Consider the following 21,077-nt stretch of genomic DNA (forward strand, 5'->3'; position numbering starts at 1 on the left):
AATGTGTGACTCAAATCATTGTCACAATTACACAGTTCTGACACAGAAGACAAAACAAGGCTTATATAACTAAAGTCATGCTGTGTAGCTGCAGATGTGCAGATTTTTATCATGACTACAAACAGATTAATAGTGTGATTGTGTTTTATGTAGCTTGTTAAACTAATAGAGAAAGACATTAACCTCTTCTCTTATCTAACTGCAGAACAGATAATGTATTGCTCTTTTATCAGAGAAATGCGAGAACCTTGAAGTTACTTCCTTTTGCAACTCTAAATGTTTTGATTATGACTGTCATCCCAGTCCAGTAGTAGTAGTATATTACAGTCTAACTGCAGATTTTCTGTAGTTAAAGAAGAACATAGAGTCATGTTTCAGTAATGTTATAATGTTTTATCATATCTTAGATTCTGATATATATAGTCGTTTTTATTTATGGTAACCAAATGAACAATAAAGTATAAAGCGAAAATAAATTTAGCAAAGAGATTTAGATAGAATCACATTAACACCCTGAAGTTCACTTGCACTCACTATTACAATAAAAGTTTAATTTGTGTCATTGTTTCATTATAAAACCTTATGGCCGTGTCCTTTGGACAAGTAGGCCAGCCCCTCCCCTCTGTTCATATTTATGATGCGTATAGTTTACTGGACAGGTGTAACTGATAATGACATAGAAAGACGACTGACCGCCAAACACAGAGAGCAGAGAGGAAGGAAGGCTGCAGAAAAGATCCATGAGGACAAAATCAGAGAAAATCAGAGAGATGATGCTTCCACAGCTGGTTGTGATCACAGTCCTGGGGCTCACATGGACGACAGGTTTCCACCGTTTGCTTAATTTAATGCTACCGTTTTTTAAAATCTTACATAGGAGAAACTGATACTCACTGTTTTTAACTGCCATAGAGGGTATAAACATTATAAATCGTGTAGTAAACTTGTGAAGGATCCTCATTTTTGTGGGATGAAGTTGGATTGTATGGTTCTGGATAACATTTGACATCACATCTCATCAGCAGAGTAAAGACAAGTATATTAAAATACATTCAGAAAAATATGTTTTTTCGGCTTACACCCATGGTTGTTTTGTATTTAACTCATGAAATTTAGAATCATATTTAGTTTTTATTTTTTGGAATCCCTTTTTGATTTGACAGAACCATTATTGAATGTATAGATCTTCTTTCTGCTGTGTGCCTTTGCTACTCCACAAATTCTATGACAACAAAAAGGTATGAATTAAAAAATTCTGCATGGCTCCTCATGTTGTTAAAAGTGACGAGTGAGCTTTGAGTGATATTTGATCCACTAATGTAGCATACTAATATCATAGTGTAACATATTGGTGTGCCTCTAAAGATTTCCAATGACTTTTTCACAATTTGTATGAAAATTGTATGTGAGATCACTTCCACAAACACACCAATCCCCATGGAGACACACACGTTTTGATGTGTTTTACATTGCAAAAAGTGCAATGGTCAAGTTGGAAGAACCAGAAGAAGAAGAATAGCTATACAGAATAGTAATTTGTGTGCTATATATATATATATATATATATATATATATATATATATAATAGTGTATTTGTTGTTATCTATCTCTGGTTTCAGTAACTGGACTACCTTGCACTCAGATGTTCCCCTCTCAGCCGACCCCTTCAAATGGTGAGTCAGATAGAGACCAAGTTTATTAGAGCCGACTTACATTAATGGCTATAGGTTCAATTGATTTCCTTAACTGTCACTGTTGATGGGAATGTGTACATCATATAAAAATGATGCAACATTTGATTTACAAAATGTTCTTTATTGATTTTGAGGTACTTTTGATAGTACTTTACTTTAGTTGAGTATTTCCTTTTCATGCCACTTTGCACTTCAACTGCACTACATTTCAGAGGGTAATATTTTGCTGTTTAGTTACTAGTTACCTTGCTGATCAAACTTTTCTTTTAAAACATGCAATCAGCTTATAAAATATGATGCATTGTTATAGATTGAACTACCCCACAGTATACAAAGAGCTTAAATCCAGCTCCAACATTAAAATGCTGCTTACATGTTAAGTAATAAGAATCCGGTAATATAATAGTAATAATAAATCACTCTGAAAAAGGCCGTTCTGCAAAATGAGTACTTTTTCGTTTGATACTTGAAGTACAGGACTGATAATGCTTCTGTTCTTTTACTTAAGTTAAATTATGAATGCAGGACTTTTACTTGTAATGGAGTATTTTCTTAATGACACATTTCTACTGAATACTTCTTTCACCACTGATTGATTCATACAGTAAATATCAGCCGTTTTTTAATCTACCCTCGAAGCATTTTATTTCTAATTTGCAACAACGCACATCCTCCTGTATCTCAGTGCTGAGATTCAATTTAAATGCTTATTTTTTCTGTCAAGTTAACAGTGTTAAGCCCTCAGATGTAGCTGTGCTGTCCTCCATTGGACTTCACATGCATAGGTGAGCACAGGATCACAATGAAGTGATATTTGCACCACAAGGTCTAAAATTCAACAGTGTAGAGACATAATCACACTGTGGTCTTTTCTTTTCCGGCAGCACTGAGCTGTCCACAGTGATATCAAGACTCAGAGGTAAGATTCCAAGTTTTATTTTGTTGTTTGTTGTTTACGGAGCCTAAAGCCAAATGTGCCTTAAATAATTTACATAAATCTTTTTAAAAGTTAATTACTGCACTCTTGAGATGTCCATGCATGCCTCACTCTTCACTCTTATTTTTTCCCCGTTGCCATAAAAAAGACTTGATGTGAAAGCTCCAGTATCTTTGCTGGTGCTAAATAAATAAATAAAAATGTAACTTTCACTAGAACTGGCCTACAGTCTAAATACACAATGTAATTAATCTGAAGAGGTTGATATGAGCTTCTATTACACTACCGTGCGCTATCTTTACTACACTGATATCTACACTAACTGTGATAATTTGAAATACTGAACCCCAATACACTTGTCATGTACCTGGCCTGTGGTCTGTTATCTTTTTTGAAAGCCATTCATGAAATATAAGTACTGCGAGTACTTAATAGAGATAAAATATTGAGTGACACAAAGCAGGAAGGTCACAGTTGTTAATCGAAGTGTACTTTAACATTGCTTTACTGTATTTCATGGTCAAATTAGTATTTCATTAATAGACTAACTATGTGGTGGCTTATAATGAATTATTACATATGTAAGGGTGTTAAAATTGTTTGGATGTTGCTAATGTTTGAAAGCTATAAGTACTACAAGTATTCTGAATTATTATGAAACTAAAAAAACACTACTTTCACGGTCAAATCCAACTATTTTAGTTATTTTCATTATCAATTAATCTGCTGATTATTATTTTTTCTTGATTCATTCATTGTTTGGTCTATGAAATGTCATAAAATAGTAAAAAAAAATGTCCAACACAATTACCTAAAGCCCAAGATCACATATTCAAAATGCTTGTTTTGTCTGACCAACAGTCCAAACCCTGAAGATATTCTATTGTTGTTATCATATAAGAGTAAGAAAACCAGCAAATATTTAAATATGAGAAGTTAGAACCAGTATATTTTACGTAAAACGATTAATCAAATATCAAAATTGTTGCAGATTAATTTTCATTCAATTGTCATTTAAGCTCTACTGTTTTTACACCGACAAGCCACATGGGAAAAGAAGCTCTGGGTTTTGGTGTTAAACTTGTGTTAATATCCCTCCATCAGAGCTGATGACCCTGTTCAGTCCTGCACTGATCAGTCTTCTCTCAGATGAAACAAACTTGTACGCCCCTCAGCTTGTTCAACACAGGTACAGACAGCACTTTGTGACGCATGAGAAATATGCTACCAACCACTCTGGCTGCTTCCAGTGCTTTGAAGTTGTTGTCTCCTTGTTTTGTTTGGTTTGTAGCACACTGGTGGAGCAGGCAAAGGAAGTGTCCCTCTACATCCAAAATAATCAGGTAGGTGCTCCAGTGTCTGCACTCTCATGTTAAAGGATATTTATCTTTTCACCTTGGCCTCTTTTACATCTAGATCTGTATCTCAGCTTTAAAGTGGTTAATTGTGTTTCTGACCTCACAGGTCATTGATGTGGATAGAGATTGGAAGCTGGTCCTACTGTTTGTTCAGGTGGATCAGCTCTGTGCCTGTGAGCAGCAGCAGGTAAATAGCGATAGACCTCAATATCAATGAAATTATTGTTAAGGAAAAACTACATATATTGTGTGTTAAAAACCAAGACGCTGAATCACTCGTTCTGTTTCTTTAAACTTTGTTGTCTCAAAAACTGAAGTTACAGGGTCCAAGTATTTTAATCTTATTAGCGTCAGACTCATGCGCTACAGACTTTCCTCAATACAAGCCGATGAAGTTTGTCCTACAGAAACCTTTTAAACCATTAAAAAGTTACATTCTATATTTTATTTCAGGTATTTAGCATTAGCTGTAATTTGATTTACAGAATGACCAACAGCTTCTAAAATGGCAATAAGAGCTAAAACTACTGTGCAGAGGCAGGGAAGTAATTAATGAAATACTTCTTCCTTATACCTTCCTTATATGTTTTCTCTTATATACAAATTATTACCTGACATTGAAACTGTGAGCATCCTTAGTACCTCACAGCAATTAGTAGTAATACCAAGACTGACTGTGGAGAAGTTGGCAATTTGTTCCATTTGTAAGAAAACATTTGAGAGATGAATAAAAATGTTATTGTTGTCTCAGACTGTTGTGTTTGTGTGCAGGTTCAGTCTGCCATCAAAGCAGTGGTTGACGAGGTGGATGATGCACTGCAGTTGCTGCACTCTCAGGTATATTTCAGATTATATACAGTATTTTCCATTCAGTCTCTATTGCTGTATTGACAATATTCACAGGTTTTACATTTTGTTTCACCTCACTGTGTTGCAGCTGAACCGGACCATCGTCAGTGTTGCATTGTGGGATGGAGAGAATGACAGTTTCCACAACAAGTAAGTTCATATGTAAAATTACACTTTTTCTGATGATACACTGTTTCCTCATCTCTGCCTTAATGTATAAAGTATGTCAGTTACATGTATTGTGACATGTTTACATGTCTCACATCAAGACTTTTATGTTGTGACATCTAAACAGATGTTTTACATGTGTTATGAGTCTGTAAAATAACTGTAGTTTAGTAATTGCATCCATTTAATGAGGTAAAATCTCTTCAAGAGGAAACCTGGGAACAAGATAGATTCGTAGTCAAACAACTACACAACCAGCATACAAAAAAAAAAAACACATAAAGCCAGACAAGTGACAATCAAGTGTCAAATAAAATAAAAACCATTACCAAAGTACCTGAAACTACAGTAGTTCTGCCAAGGCTAGCGCAACATATGGGATATTGAAGGTGAAGAAGTTATTAGATTAAGTACTGTAGTTACAAGATTTAACTGAGAGAAGATCTGTGAGGTGGTTTAATAGTAGAGCATCATAGATCAATATCATGACATGATTATTTCTTCTTGCCAATGGAATTCCATCCAATTTAGTGATAAAGCGTAAGACACTGTGTTAAACCGAGTTTAACTGAAGTGATGATGAAGCAGCATGACAGTGCAGAACGTCTCCCTAATCTTTTAAGTTTTAATTTGTAAATCTTTTTCGCTGACAGAATGTGTCGATGCATGGAGACAAACAGTGAAGGAGAAGTCAGACTTCTGAAGGCCATGCTGAGTCAAGCTCTGCAGGTTTGTCTGTTATTCATATCAAAATATCTATTAGCTACATTCAGTCCTATGGTTGTTTTAGCTGCTGTGAAACTGACCTGAGGTGGTGGAGTTTGCTGTTTGCTCAGTTAATACAAGCTAATGTGACCTCTTTATGGTTACATTTTCTCAACTCTGTTTCACCAACCAGGAGTCCTTGGATGAGCTCATGGTAAAGAAGCGCTGGTATGGTGACAGAGAAGACTTCACCGTCCTTGTGCAGGACACACCTTTCATCACAGACCCTTCATCTGTCGCTGTAAGTCACAGGCTGAATCTTATAGTTCCTTAGTTTATAGTTTTTATAACTTTCTTTTTATTTATCTATTTGTAGTACAACCCAGTAAAACTAGGGGACAGGGAAGCAATATAACGCTACTGTAAGGCATTTAACAGCATTTATTGTTTAGAAGCAGACGATTGGGTTTAAAAATGCCGGTAAATAGAACTGAGGCAAACAACAAAAGAAAAGAAATCAAAGAAATAAATATAACAAAACTAACTTCCTATTAACTCAGGATCACAGCAACTACCATGCTGGCTAATCAAAACTAAAATTAAAACAAAACCAAATAAAGGAAGCAACCACTCATATACCTACTGTGCTAACAACACCCAGTTCTTACTTGTAATGGTGCTCAGTATGTGTGTAACAAAATAATCTAATAATCCTGCCCAGTCCCAGAGCCACTGACGAGTCTGTTTTCTACATGTCTTTTAGTAGTATCTTCTCCTGTGAAGTTACTATGTACCAAACATATTCTTTAAAATGAATAAAGACAATAAAGTAAAATTAAAAGCTTAAATGCCAAAAAAGAAAAAAATATAGATGTCAAATTCAAGACCAAAAGTCTTTATTTTGTGAGATGATGATAGTCCATGTCTGTTTGTGACAGTAACAGATAGAGAGTCCTGGTTATCTTAGCGCAGGAGGAACTGAATATGTACTTTCTGTATCTAACATACAGCACAATGTTGTTGATGTTCTCTTTTTGAACAGAGAGGAAAGCCTCTCTCCGAGTCACAAGCATCACAACAAACTGATAAACTGATGGTGCAGATGTGGACAAACCTGGTGAGGCCAAAACGCAATCTAAGCAATCTCTTTAAATCATGCAGACACACATATACACAAACATCAAACAAGTCGTTGTTCTCTGTGTCGCAAACATGAAGACAATGAGTTTTCTGTCTTTCAGCTTCAGCCCACAAGTGACCAACATGACACAGAAGACAATGGAAAGATTATCACATTGCCATGTCCAACTGAGGTGAGCAACTGAGCTAAAAGTTCACACACGTGCAGTTAAATCAGCATGTTAAAGTGTGTCATTAGACGCACTGTACTTGAAAATAGGTTTCTGTGTGCCATATTAATATTCTACCCTTCTTCTTTCCCCACCCACCTCTTTTTTCTTATTCCTCCTCCCCTCTCCGGCTATCTGCCTCCCTCCCCAAGGACCGACCCTTCCTGAGGACGGAGGGAAACTCTCCTTCATATCACCACAGCGATGCCTCTCCTCTCCTTCACTCAGTGAGTACTGTCTGTGTGCTGAGCCAAATGGAGGTTGTGGTAGCGTTGTACGTCTCCTGTTTAGTCCTGACTGTGGATGTGCTCTGTGTGTCCGGTCAGTTTACAGGCACAGAGATGCCCTGTGAGGACCTCAGCCCCTCGGCCTCCACACCCACCTCAGGTAAGATGGTTTACACTTACATGTTAGGCATTTATCAGGCACCAGGGTGCCTTTCAGTTGACTAGTCAAATAATGCTTTTCTGGGACTTCTCACAATAAAGGTCAGGCAGATTTTATTCATATATTCATGTGTTGTTTTTCATGTTTAGGCTCTTTTTATGTTGCAAAACCAGCATATTGAAGTTGATTGATGAGATATTGTCTTTCTTTTTGACTTCAAATATCAATGTATATGACACACATGAACACAAAATACAAAACTACAGTGCCACATTGACATACAAAATATTTAATCTGATATTGTACAGACTTCAGCTCATAAACTAACACATTTTATATTGTTTATTTTTATTTGACTCATCTTTGTATCATTAAAATTCTTTCAAATAGTACTTTATTTGAATCCTACTATAAAGTATTTATAGCTAGTTTTATTGCTATATTATTATAATTACATGTATTATGAGTATTATATTACTGTACAGTCTCTCTGAAAGTCCTGTGCTGTGTAATTAATTAAGTTTTGTGTCTTCTGTGTTTCTCAAGTCCATGAACTCAGGCCTGGAGATATCAAAGTGGTGGCTGCTGTGGGCGACTCTCTGACAGTGAGTCATTTTGTCATTCTTTTAAGTAGATAGAACAACAAAGACAAAGATCTGAACAAAAAGACAATCCGTATAATTTAAAATATCAAATAGAATTTAATATAATAAATAAAAAGAATAGATCCTAAAATAGGACCGTAATCTTTAACTCTAACATAAACTAAATATACACTATACAATGACAGTGCTCAGTAAAATACTGTACATTAGTAGCTCTTAACGTTATATTCTGTACAGTAAGATGAAGGATTGTGCTTGGATATTAAAATAGAACTGTACGTAAGATTTATTTACACCCACAAGAAGAGGTAAATGAAGAGAATAGTAAGAATAGCAGATAGAATTGCAAAGATACAGATGGATTTGTAATTTAATAGATGATATGTATGAATGTTTATAAACATTACAGTTACCTGAATGACCTGACATTTATTTCTGAACCAGATGCTGCAGGATAAAATTTGAATTTCTAGTTACTGCAATTTGTTAGATTTATTAAGACAGACCTTTATTTGATTAACTGAAAAGATAATCAGTAGATTAATCAATATGAAAATAGTCAGACTTAATTACATAACAGTAAGTCTTTGCCTCCACTGTGAACAGTCCAAAGATCTCCATCATTTAGACCATGTACTTATATAGGATACTTACATTAGAGAAATGGAAAGATGACCAAAGGACAGTGGTATAACAGTATAATGGAATCACATTTTTAATATCTGCAGTAGAGAAAGAGCCTGATATACTGGTGTATATTTGGGTAAGGTCATATAAACATTATAAAATATTGAGAACTTCTGTCTTTTTTCATCATGTTACTGAAACACTGTCCTATTCTAATTGTCAGGCAGGGAACGGTATTGCATCCAGCCCTGGCAACGTCCTGGACGTCCTGAGTCAGTACAGAGGTTTGTCCTGGAGGTAAGTCAAGACTTTTCAACATAACTATCACATTGCAGCATAAAGAATATGTTATATGTGTTGCAGTGTTGGTATAAATGTTGTTCTATGACCATCTATTTCTTTAGTTGGAAAGCAATTTTAGATTATTATTTTAACACCATATTATGTGTTTGTTTTGTTTTTTTGCAGTATTGGTGGAGATGAAAACCTCACGACTGTCACCACGCTGCCCAGTGAGTCTTCCTGACTTATATATAGTTCAAATAAAATGTTAAAGACAGTTTTTGTTGTTGTGGGATGGGCATTGCCACTGTTCACACTGAAATCTTTCTTTTATCCCTTTCTTATAACAGACATCTTAAAACATTTTAACCACAACCTGACGGGCTACTCTGTTGGCATGGGCAAGCAGCAGACTCCTCAGGCTTTCCTCAACCAGGCTGTAGCAGGAGCTAAGAGCAAGTGAGTCAGAGGCCTTTTCAGCAGCCTCTCGCCAGTTTTTAATCACAGAATACCTGCTTATGTTATAAGAATTAAGCTGACTTAAGAAACTTGTATTTTTAAATACAGCTTAATGAAATGATTAAATTATTTTTAAAAAGACACACCTTACGATCTAAAGGAAGTATACTATTAATTGAGTGTGAAAGTTCATTCCTTTTTTTATATTTAATTGCAAGAGAAATTTCCGATTCTTTACATTGCATTATTTCTGCAATTTTATCATATTTACATATACTTTTGTTTTAACATAAAAAGGAAAAGAAAGCTTTATAAAATGATGAAAACTGTCATATACATAAGTGCATCCATTTTGATATTTTATTTTGTTTGTATTAAGGAACATACCATCACAGGTGCGAGCCCTGGTGGCAAGGATGAAGAATGACTCTGTAAGTTTATAAGTTCATATTTATTCTTGACCTATTAAATTTACCAACTCCACTATAAAATCCTCTTGCACTTACAAACATATATACATATGTATATATGTATATATGTATATATATATATGTATATATAAGATGTTACATAGACTGGGACAAAAAACACCACTACATACTACTTACGTTCCCTCACATTCTTCTTTCTTGTACAGAGAATCAATTTTGAATCTGACTGGAAGATGATCACCGTTTTTATTGGTGGAAATGATATCTGTGAACACTGCTACAATTCTGTGAGTACTAATGTGGAGTAACAATTCACAAGTCATTTCTTGGAGGGGCTAAAAGTCACACTTTAAAGACACAACTTGAAAATGTTTTCCTTTTCTTTACAGCTGCTGTATTCTGCGGAGAATTATGTTCGTAATGTTCGCGACAGCCTGGATTATCTACACAAAGAGGTAAAATCAACAGACATGCTTACGACATGCTGCTACATTTCCAAATATATGTTGGTCTGATTGATTGTTTGTTAGCATTAATTGAGCTTGTCTCTGTCAGGTGCCCCGCGCTCTGGTGAACTTAATAGAGCCTCTCCATATTACCCCACTGAGAGAAATGCACATGGACACTTCACTTAAATGCCCAACTTGGCTGGTAAAGTGAGTATCACTTTTCTCTCCACTTTATTCTCACTTAGAAGTTTTATTATTGCACAGCAGTTATGTGATGTGATGTGGGCCATGAACTTTGATTCCAGCTCATGTGCTCATGACTCCATTTCCCCAGAATTATCATTTTAAAAAATAAAATCAAACAGTGGTACCTTGTTATCTCTCCTTTGCCAGTATTCTGTGTCCTTGCGTTATCTTGCCAAAGGCCAACTCTGAAGCTCTTCAAATGTTGGAGGACCTCAATAGAAGCTATCAGGTAGGAAAGACCAAAGAAACCGTCCTATGATTAAAATAACAGTCCAGTTCATCCTCAGGCACTGACACCTTCTCTTTCTTTCTTTAAGCGTTTACTGCATGAGGTTGTGGAGTCAAGCCGGTATGACACTCGCTCAGACTTCACTGTGGTCATCCAGCCTTTCTTCAGAGAAGTCATCGTCCCCAGACTGCCAGTCAGTAACAAAGCTCTGTTTCAGGCTAACTATTTTCCCCGTTTCCAGTCTTTATGCTAAGCTAACTGGCTGCTGGCAGAAGCTTCATATTTACATACAGACATAAGAGTGGTTTCAACCCTCTTATCTAACTCTATGCAAGAAAGCGAATATATTAGTTCTGTATTTCTCAAAATGTTGAACTATTCCTTCGACATTAACTAGTCAATATAAACAAATGTTAAATTTGAGAGCCTAACTTCCTATGAAAAAAAAATCTATTTACTTTGTATTTCTTGGGAGAAGATAGCTTTTTTTCCCCTTTGTGGTCATGCAGTTACAGATGTTTCGGGGATCAGCATAAAAGCTATTATGAAGAACTGGATTTTAGGTCACAAGCTTTAAAAGTTGTGTAGTGATTGCCACACAGTCATCCAGGCTTATATCAACTACCGATTTTAATTTGCTCTCTTTTAAACATTTTCTAGTAGTTACTTTTTCTGTAGCCTGCATCAAATTGCATTGGCCAAACCGAATAGTGGTAGTCCTATATTTTACTGCTCTGATCGATAAAAAATAGTCAAGTTCATAAGTTTACCTTACCTTTTCCACAGGATGGCCGTGCTGATCGCTCCTTCTTCAGTGCTGACTGCTTCCATCTCAGCCAGAAGGCCCAGACGCAGATGGCTCGCTCCCTCTGGAACAACATGGTAAGTATCTGACAGGCAAGAAGAAGCTTTTAGAGTGTTTTGTGTCATTTTTGTGGATGCATATAACTGAATGAATTGTCAGTAAATTACTATCTCCCAGGGGATATTGGTCTGCATCATGAAATTATTAATGGAGGTGTTAGTTCAAGATCACCACAACTGTCACTCTTTTGCCCTCACTATGCGTATAGGTGCACTGTAATCCAGTAAGCTCAACATATTTCCAATAAAGGTTGAAGACAGGAGTGGGCCTTCGATGTTTTCATTGGAAGCAACTGTGAAACGGTGAAAATAACAAATTCAAGCATAGTGATTACAAATCAGATAAAGCTAAGCCACCATTAACAAGAGTTAGACATAGGTATTGTAAAAATTAACTGGTCTAGTAACAAGGAAACTTGATGCACAAAAGTATAGAATGCCATGTTCATGTCATACAGAGTAATTGTAATTAGAAGTTTCTGATTTGTAAACAGCGTCCACGTCAACTTCCAAGTCGTAATTGCAACTGGGAAACTAAGATTTTTCTGATAGCTCTGACTATATCCGACTTGGCACTTACTAACACGAAAGTGCCTGAAAACCAAACAAATATGGATGCCAAAGACCGTAGTTCAATGTAATTACTTCTTTACCATCCTGCCCATATGACATGAACGCGGCATAACTGTGGACCCATGGAAGAAAATAGGTATCACCAATGAAAGATCAACATTAAGTCCCCATAAGAAGTACAACAGACTAATTAATCTAATAAACATATGCATAGAGTACACAAGAGTAACAGTAAAGACTAAAATACTGAACAGCTAGCTCAACAGTAAATTTAAACTTAGCTAGAATGTTGTATTAGCAACACGTTAGCTTCAAACAGGCATTTGGGGAGTTGATAAAAGATGCCTGCTTGGTCACAGATCTCACAAAATGGCGGATGTAACAATGTCAGTTAAACTGCTATGGATCTGTCAGTGGTGGTTGCCGGTAGCAACAGAATGTTTAACTGAAACCAACTGCTGGTGGCAGAATAGTAACACAACTCACTACCACCTTAAAACACAGAGACTATAAACATGATGAAGTGCTTTTGTTATGATATGACCTTTAATGTAACTGTGTATTTCAAACTGAGTGATGTACTGAATGATACTCAGCTGTCACTCTGACTCTGTTTTCCAGCTGGAACCACTGGGCAATAAGACTTCCACACAGGATTTTACTGCAGACATTAACCTGAAATGTCCAACCAAGGTAGGAAATTGTGTTTAAATAGAGAGTCAGTGCTATAAATGCTGGTGAATGTGTTTTTTTTTGTAAATTCTGAGATGGCTCAATCCTGTGAGGAAACAAAATGCTCTAAATTAATTCCCCAAGCTTCTGTTATAAAAGTATATAATGTTTTTAAATGTATGTCATTTTTCTGAATTTAGAGGCTGCAAAGTCACTGACTGCCGTCATGTAATGCACAATCTTTCCTTTGTCTGCAGACTTCACCATACATCCGGACATATAACAACAGCGATTACATATATGCTGGTGTCTCTCCAACACCTGGACCTATCACAGTAAGGAAGTAATCTCAGTCTGAGAGGCTGAGAAGTGACATCTAGTACAAATAAAATATGTAATGTCTAACAACTAAAGACCTGAATAAGGCTAACATTTCACAGAAACTAAAATGGTGTTGAAACAATTAGTTGATTAATTGATAAGTTTATCAATGGAAAAGAAATCATCAACTAATTTGATAATTGATTAATATTTTTTAAGTAATTTATCAAGGAAAATTCTCGGTTTGCTGGTTTTCTCTGATCATAAATTGAACATCTTTGGGTTTTGTATTTTGTTGTACAAAATAAGCAGTTCAAAATAAGCAGTATAAAGACATCACATTGGGCTCTGGGAACTTGTTATGGGCATTTTTCTCTATTTTGAGACTTGCTTTCCCAAATGCGTTTTCCGTTTTCCATTTCACAAAAGAAAGACAGAAAGGGATAACAACAACCTAAAACGTAACACTGTTCAGCTCCGCATAGACAATAAAGAAAAATAGAAGAAACAAGAAAAACTTCATCATTATGTGAGGTCTACGCCAAATAAAAGAGCCAAACCATCCATTTATCTTTGTAATTATTTTATGCGTGAATTAAATGGGAATAATTCTCATTGGATAAAGCAAAGGAGGGAGAACATTCATTTTCAGAAGTGAAACTCTGCCTAGCCAGGATCTAGGGAGAGAGTTCAAACGTAATTGCCAAATACACAAATCCTGTAGGGGACCATCTAAAAGGAGAGGGAAAAGGAGAACTAGTGACCTGAAGCCGATCACCTAGAGGCATAGCGTCAGATTTGAAAAAATGTATTTTTTATCCAGAGAAAGCACTAAATTGAGTGATATTTTGTATTAGGCGGTGAACTGATACAGCAGGGTTAGACATAAATAATAAAACATCATCAGCATATAAAGCAATTTTACGAGATACAGTATCTGTCCAACAACCAGTGCAGATATTCCAGGGTCGTCCAAATTCCCTTCAATAACGGCTCAATCACCAACGCAAATAGCAGTGGGGACAGTGAACACCCCTACCTGTTCACTCTCAGAACCTCAAAATTTCCCGATCTAACCCCATTGGTCAAGAGTGCTGCCATCGGACAATTATAAAGAACCTTCATCCATTTAATGAAATTACTGCCTAAACCAAATTTCTCCAGGGTAAAGAACAGACACAGTCGAGGAAAACATAATCAAGCAACATTTCAGGATGAAGTCATTTTACACATTTTGATGTTTCTTTTTCCCCAGAACTGGGGAAGTGACTTCTCCTGTGTGGACCTTGCTCCATCTGACACTGTGCCAACTTCAGGTGAGATGGACAGTTGTCTCTGGATTATCAGCAGACAGTTGATGTGAGATTCCTCTTTTATCTACAATTAATAAACTGAAACAAAGACACTGTGGTGTAAAGCTAGGCACACCACCAGTGACACTGAGAATGAAAGGGCTGAAATAAACTGCACCAATTGTCACTTGGATCATTTCAAATTTCTACGAACAAAAACGTGTGCTGTCAAGATAAATTAAATCTAATCTAATCACAGATAACTTATACACATAGTGGCTTTAAACTGAGAGGAAAATGGCTGCAGGAAGCAGAGACAAAAGAAAAGTTCTTCAAATGCTGAAAATAGGAGCTGATTAAGTGCTAAATATTACATGCACAGGGATGTTTGTGGTTTATCTTGATGTCAGTAGGTTGAATCTCTTTTATGTCTTTTATCTGTAGTTCACATGCTGAGACCAGCAGACATTAAGGTGGTGGCAGCACTGGGAGACTCTTCAACGGTTAGTGTCACAACACAATGATATCCAGTTTATTCTTTTCAATGAGAAAGTACAAAGAAGGAGATATAATGTACAAAACAGCTGGACACATATTAGAAAATCACACATTTATTACCAAACTTAAGCAGCAACAGACAATAAGTATTTGACAGGTAATGATTTTTTTTTTTTTTTTTTTTACATAAATACCATATTATGTTTTCATTTGTCTTGTGTGTGCGTGTGTGTGTTGAAGGGAAATATTCAATTGTAATTTAGCACCAACTGTGAACCTGTTGATATCAGCTATTTAGTATTATTGAACTATGAACTCTCTAATCAATTTGTTATCAGCCAGATAGCTTGCCCTGGTGATGATACTCCCTTTTATGTTCCGGTGTCTTTATATATGTGGCTTGTGTGTTCTCTGTTCACAGGCAGGCACTGGTGCCAAAGCAAAGAACCTGTTTGGCCTCAATACAGACTATACAGGAGTGTCATGGAGGTACGATATGCCTCCTGTGTTAATGAGGTTTACATTAACCATCATATTTTATGAACCACGCTGATGTATGTGGGCTTTTTCTTGCAGCATTGGAGGGGATAAGACTCTGGAGTCTGTCACAACACTACCAAGTGAGTTTATACCACTTGTTTGGCAAAAAATTGTTTCTCTATCTATATCTGACAGGAATGACAATATCTCCAACTTAATGCTGGGAATGTGTGTTTGTAATCTGCAGAGGAGCAGTCTTTTTAGTATTGGAAACATTTTTAACCTTACTGTGGGGCAGTTTCTAAATGATGGGTCTCATGCAAGAACCACTTGCACAAACAGATTCGTTCTTAAGTGGCATGAAGGAGTGATTTATAAGAATTTGTTGCATTCACCAATTTCCTAATTTATAGGATTTTCTTTTAGGTCCAGATCTGTCATACAAGTCATGTACAGTCTGCCTTTCTCCACGGGTGGAAAACACTTGTTGGACTTAAGAATTATAATGCCTTAATCTGAATGAATTTGGGGTTTACATAACTTCATGTCTGATGACACAACAGTTGGAAGCTGTTAATTATTCATATTTTCCAATTGTTTCAGGTCCTCTAATATGACTGCAGACACTGCTAAATTTCTGTTTTGGGCTGCTGATTTCTGACATCAGGATTTAAAGCTCAGCTCTTAGGTGACATTTTTATGAATGACACTTGCCCACAAATGGATTGGAACAGGTAGCCTTATAAAGCAATGTGGGGGCACTGATTTGCTAATGCTTGAATCTCACTAACGTTGCACCTACTCATGTTCAGGTGGCATTCATCAGGTTGAAACAAGGTTGTGTAGTAAAGAGGGTTTGGTGAACTGGCTTGTACAAGCAGAAGTTTAAGATAAGAATAGAAAATGTTCTTGCATGAGGCCTGATGTCTGCTGTTTCTTAGACACACATACAGTGTGACATTCCTAACTGGGAGCTACTATAACCACAGCCTTCACTGGTTGTCAGTTGACCGGTTGAAGAGCTGTAATGTAGCAGGCTTTTACTCATTCACTTTTTTACCCAGCTGCTAGAGTGAAAGAAACCAGCAGTGCACTACTTCTCAGCTGGTACTCAATCATTTTCCCTCTGTATCTCCTCAGACATCTTGAAGAAGTTCAACCCCTCCTTAAAGGGCTTCTCCAGAGGCCAGGGCTCAAGACAGAAGGGCTTCAACATGGCTGTAGCTGGAGCTAAGACCTCGTATGTGCATATTTGCTTAGTATCTCCACCTGAGTAAAACTTTTGAACAACCCATTGTCATCTCTCTAACGCATACTGCCTGTATTTGTTCTGTTCCAGAGATATCCCGGGGCAAGTCCAAGCTCTCATCAAGGCCATGAGAGAAAATAAGGTAAGACTTCCCCAAAACTAAGTAATTAATATGGTGGCTCTAATAGTGTCTACCACTTTCATGCTCATGTTCTGTACATATGCTACACAGGAGGTGAATTTTGAAAAGGACTGGAAACTTGTGACAATATTTGTTGGGGGAAATGATCTTTGCAATTACTGCACAGACCAAGTAAGTGTTCCTCAAAATTCATGCATTATACATACTGTAAATAAGGATGCATTTGTGTATGTTATGGAACTGCAGTAAAAGCCATGCTTTACATATCTCTGCAGAATAATCTGTCACCCAAGAACTATAGCCACAATCTTATGCTGAGTTTGGACATGTTTTACAAAGAGGTGAGATATTAACAGCTACACGTTATTGTCATCTGCTGTTCTCGTGAGTACAAGTAGGTCATGTTTATTCTGCCCTGCTCTTCTCTCTCTTTGCATCTTTAGGTACCAAGGCTGTTGGTTAATGTTGTGGAGCTCTTGCAGATAAATCCATTGAAATCTGTTAAGAGGAACACGCTTGGCTGTACCTTCTTGCAGAGGTTTGTTTTGTTGTTTCTAGTCTGTTTTTCTGTCTGTTTCATCATCTTCTCAGATGTCATGTAGAACATTAGAAGTCACATGATTTTAAAGTGCCTTTAATCAATATTTTCATATTAACAAACACATGACTACGTGTAATGTAAAAGGTGTCGCTCATAGTAATGAACCTGCAGAGATTTATCACCAGACTCCGCAGTTCCCCTCAGCTCTACAGACCGTATCAGCTCATTGTTTTGGTTTTTTGGCCTGAAACTTTACTGTTTTGCTTCACTCTGCTTCCATAAGTGTTGTTTTCAGCCGCAGCAGGTAGCTGTTTTTAGTGAAAAAGCTCTAAAAACCCATTGTACGTTAACTGCTCAGCACCATGGATTTACATTTGACAAGTGGACAGAAACAAGACTCAAAATGAATGATAATGTTGGTTTGTGTCTACTGGATGTTTAAATAAGCAACTGTTAACAGGTTTGCAGTATCAACTTAAAAGGTGTCAGCGCTTTGTTTAAAGCTTGTTTCTGCTGCCCCCAACTGGTCCAAAAAAAATAAATAATCAGTCGATGCAGGTTTAAACCTCCAAAAATTAAGGTTGGTCATTCCAGTGGTGTAGTTTCCCCTGAAAGATTAAAATCTAGTCAAGACAAAGATTATTCATTAAGCATGTTAGTAATATGAAGATTTTATAAAAGCAGATGTGAGAATTAAAAGAGACAAGTTTTCCAAATTGGAAAAACAGAAGTTAGTAAAGCGCTACAGATTAGATTATTCAGCGATATTTGTGTTGATCTCTTGGTACTCAGACGTATCGTTATTTTGGAATTAACACGAAATCATAGCCTAATATTTTTCATGTCCACTTGAAGCTAACACAAGAGCTTTACATAAAGCAGATGTCCCTGGTGTTTCTGGGAACATTTGAGTTGTTTTGTTACAATTACAGTCCTTACAACTGCAAACCTCTAGAACCATCTATTTTCACTTGATCAGTCAAGGATTTAATTTGGAATTCAAGGATTTTGGCATGGAAATGGAAGGATCTGATCCCAAATCGATGACTCAGTGCAAAGATTCTTTGATTTGGGATCAGCTCCTTCCTCATTTTAGCAAAAGGAGAATAAACGGGAATCTGTTTTTTACAGGACCAGCTGTCCCTGTGTTATCAACCCAGCTGAAAACTCCCCAGAGCTTGAAGAGATGAAACGAATCAATCACGAGTATCAGGTAAAAGCAAAAAGCTCTTTTAGCCATTTAAATATTTTCAAAAAATGGGGTTCCCTCTGCCATTCCTCCAATTTTCTTTTTTCCTCCCAGGCTGAGATCCAGTATCTTATTTCTGGAAATCGCTATGACAGAAGAGAAGACTTTGCTGTCGTCCTTCAACCCTTTTTACACAATTCCTTCATCCCTCATATTGGAGTAAGTTACAGAGATATACAAATGTATCCAAACAGGCATCCACACAAAATGAATGAAATGTACCCAAGCTGAAAATCTAATCTTTTCACCAGGTGGGTGAGGCTGACTCGAGTTTCTTCTCTGTGGACTGTTTCCACATCAGTGAGCGAGCTCATGCTGAGATGGCCATTGCACTGTGGAATAACATGGTGAGCAAGGAGCAATAATGGATCAAACTGCAGCAGAATAACTAGTGTTTCCAAGTGTTTTTAGGTCTTACAGAATTTCTCTTTCTGTGTTGACAGTTGGAGCCCGTAGGCAGAAAGCAGGCCTACAACAACTTCACATATGACCGCTCTAAGATTCACTGTCCCTCTGAGGTATGTGTGGAGATTTCTGGAGAGAAATCCCACTGCTCAAAACTCATGTTATTATTGTATCACCAAACTATATGTATTTATTTATCAATTAGAGTTTAATTTTAACGTTCTAATCGTTCAGTCACCAAAAGTGTCCAATATAAAATAAATAATTGAGACATAATGAAATAAATACTCTATATAACTACATACAGACAAAAAATATAATATAACCATTAACTTGTAAAATAATCCAATACCTTTTTTAAAATAAGCTGAAATATTATGAAATATATAATGGGACCATTATGAAAATAAGTTATTTTAACTTTTAGTGTATCATGTGTCATGCTTCAATTTTATGCAAAACACTTATTTTATATGTCGTTTATAGTTTGTTTGTTTTATGTTTCTTCATGTCCATGTTTTACGTTAGAGTGAATCTGTATGCTTTTGTTTGTTTGGTGAATATGTGGAAAAGTGCGTAATGTGAATGTTGTTTTATGACAGAATAAAACCAAACCATTCTAAGATATTATGACTACTTTCATTCTGCTTCTTTTCCCAATAACAGAGTTTATAGAAGGTCATTTTTAGGAAGGTCACTGGGGAAAATGGCTTGAACTAAAAACTACTGAAGTGAAATAAAAATGACTTTACTCTGTTATTGGGGAAAAAGCAGGATGAAATGACATTTTTATAATAATGACATTTTTAAAATGTATAGGATCATTCCACAATTTTATGGTTTTATATTATGTCTATTTTTATTCATACGATTATCTATTTCATAAATGTCTTATTTATTTAATATTGAACATTTTAGGTCTCCATATTACTCAACTCAACTCATAATCCCTGAATAGAAATGTGGGTCTTGAGTATATTTGGGCACAACTGCTCAAAGATTCTTTCTTAATTTCTTAAATTTCTGCTCTGAGCTATTTTATGTTTCCTATAGGTCAATCCCTTCATCTTCACTAAGATCAACAGCCTACCAAGTCCACTAGTGACCACCACGACTGGTGCAACTGTCTCAGGCTCCACCATCAACACCACCACCACTACTACCAGCAGCTCCAGTCCTGCACCAACCATCCCTCTGCCCAAGTGTCCCTCCTCTGTACCTGTGTGGGTGCCAGTGATTGTGGGACTCTTCAGTTTACTGGCTGGCATTACTGTTGCCTGGCTAATTCTCTCTTGCAGTCAGCGTCGGAAAAACAAAGTGGAGAAAGCAGTAGAAATGAAAGGAACTGTTTTTTAATGCAGTTGTTCTTATCAAGCTTTGTTTATTTTCAACAGTATATTTAAGTCTTAAAGCAGAATCAAGCAATTGTTGGCCACTAGAGGGCAGAAAGTAGACTCCAGAAGAAACATCCAGTAGAAACAACAACCTGTTGAATGCAAGTTCAATATTCAATTGCATTGTAGCCCTGTTTAATCCGTCAATTCTATCTGGGTCTGTTTGTTTTGTGAGGTGTTTGACTTTCTGCTGTTTCATTTGAGGAAGGTAGTAAACAGTAAGTAAGCAGTTGTAAACAGCAGCTGATTACCATTTTATTTGAGGGTCTTGACAAAATCATGTGCCTCTAGGACCAAAAAAACTAAATAATGAGCTGAGAGCTGTATACACCTGCAGACTGAGATGTAGATCCTCAGTTGGAGTTGCAGTACTAGTAGCCTGTTTACGTTTAGAGATGATTAAATGTTAGTATCAATTACTTAATACTCTTATTACTTAATGGTGCTACAAGTATGTAAAATATTTCAAATTTTTATACTATACAGAAATAGCAAAATATTCCACATGTAACTGACTGACCTCGTTAAATCCAGAAGTTTTGTACATTTACTTTATTTATTGATGAAATAAAATTCCTACAATATTCGAGTCATAGTTGATGTACTTTGCAAACAATAGTTC

The 21,077-nt window shown here is 36.4% G+C and overlaps 1 protein-coding gene across 1 annotated transcript; it reads left to right on the forward strand.

Moving 5' to 3' along the window:
- The first annotated feature begins 671 nt into the window (after nt 1-671).
- Nucleotides 672-21,044, forward strand: LOC122863713 (phospholipase B1, membrane-associated-like). The gene is made up of 42 exons (XM_044170455.1): nt 672-825; nt 1,620-1,673; nt 2,419-2,479; nt 2,579-2,613; nt 3,736-3,820; nt 3,923-3,974; nt 4,096-4,176; nt 4,761-4,826; nt 4,927-4,988; nt 5,660-5,735; nt 5,905-6,012; nt 6,754-6,828; nt 6,953-7,024; nt 7,213-7,287; nt 7,387-7,447; nt 7,994-8,052; nt 8,903-8,976; nt 9,148-9,191; nt 9,312-9,420; nt 9,800-9,851; nt 10,058-10,138; nt 10,241-10,306; nt 10,407-10,507; nt 10,694-10,775; nt 10,864-10,968; nt 11,562-11,657; nt 12,834-12,905; nt 13,142-13,219; nt 14,461-14,521; nt 14,942-15,000; nt 15,417-15,484; nt 15,572-15,615; nt 16,616-16,715; nt 16,815-16,866; nt 16,957-17,037; nt 17,142-17,207; nt 17,310-17,404; nt 18,539-18,620; nt 18,711-18,815; nt 18,908-19,003; nt 19,100-19,174; nt 20,115-21,044. The coding sequence occupies exons 1-42, from the start codon at nt 741-743 to the stop codon at nt 20,415-20,417; spliced, it is 3,354 nt and encodes a 1,117-aa protein (XP_044026390.1). The 5' UTR covers nt 672-740; the 3' UTR covers nt 20,418-21,044.
- The last annotated feature ends 33 nt before the right edge of the window (nt 21,045-21,077 follow it).

Source organism: Siniperca chuatsi, linkage group LG16 (assembly GCF_020085105.1).
Source record: "Siniperca chuatsi isolate FFG_IHB_CAS linkage group LG16, ASM2008510v1, whole genome shotgun sequence".
Lineage (NCBI taxonomy): Eukaryota > Metazoa > Chordata > Actinopteri > Centrarchiformes > Sinipercidae > Siniperca > Siniperca chuatsi.

Excerpts from the sequence above, each read along its gene's own strand:
- LOC122863713 (XM_044170455.1), top strand. The coding sequence starts at position 741 with ATGAGGACAAAATCAGAGAAAATCAGAGAGATGATGCTTCCACAGCTG. Across the intron at positions 12,906-13,141 it reads ACCTGAAATGTCCAACCAAG|ACTTCACCATACATCCGGAC; the intron begins GTAGGAAATTGT and ends CTTTGTCTGCAG. Across the intron at positions 19,175-20,114 it reads AGATTCACTGTCCCTCTGAG|GTCAATCCCTTCATCTTCAC; the intron begins GTATGTGTGGAG and ends TGTTTCCTATAG.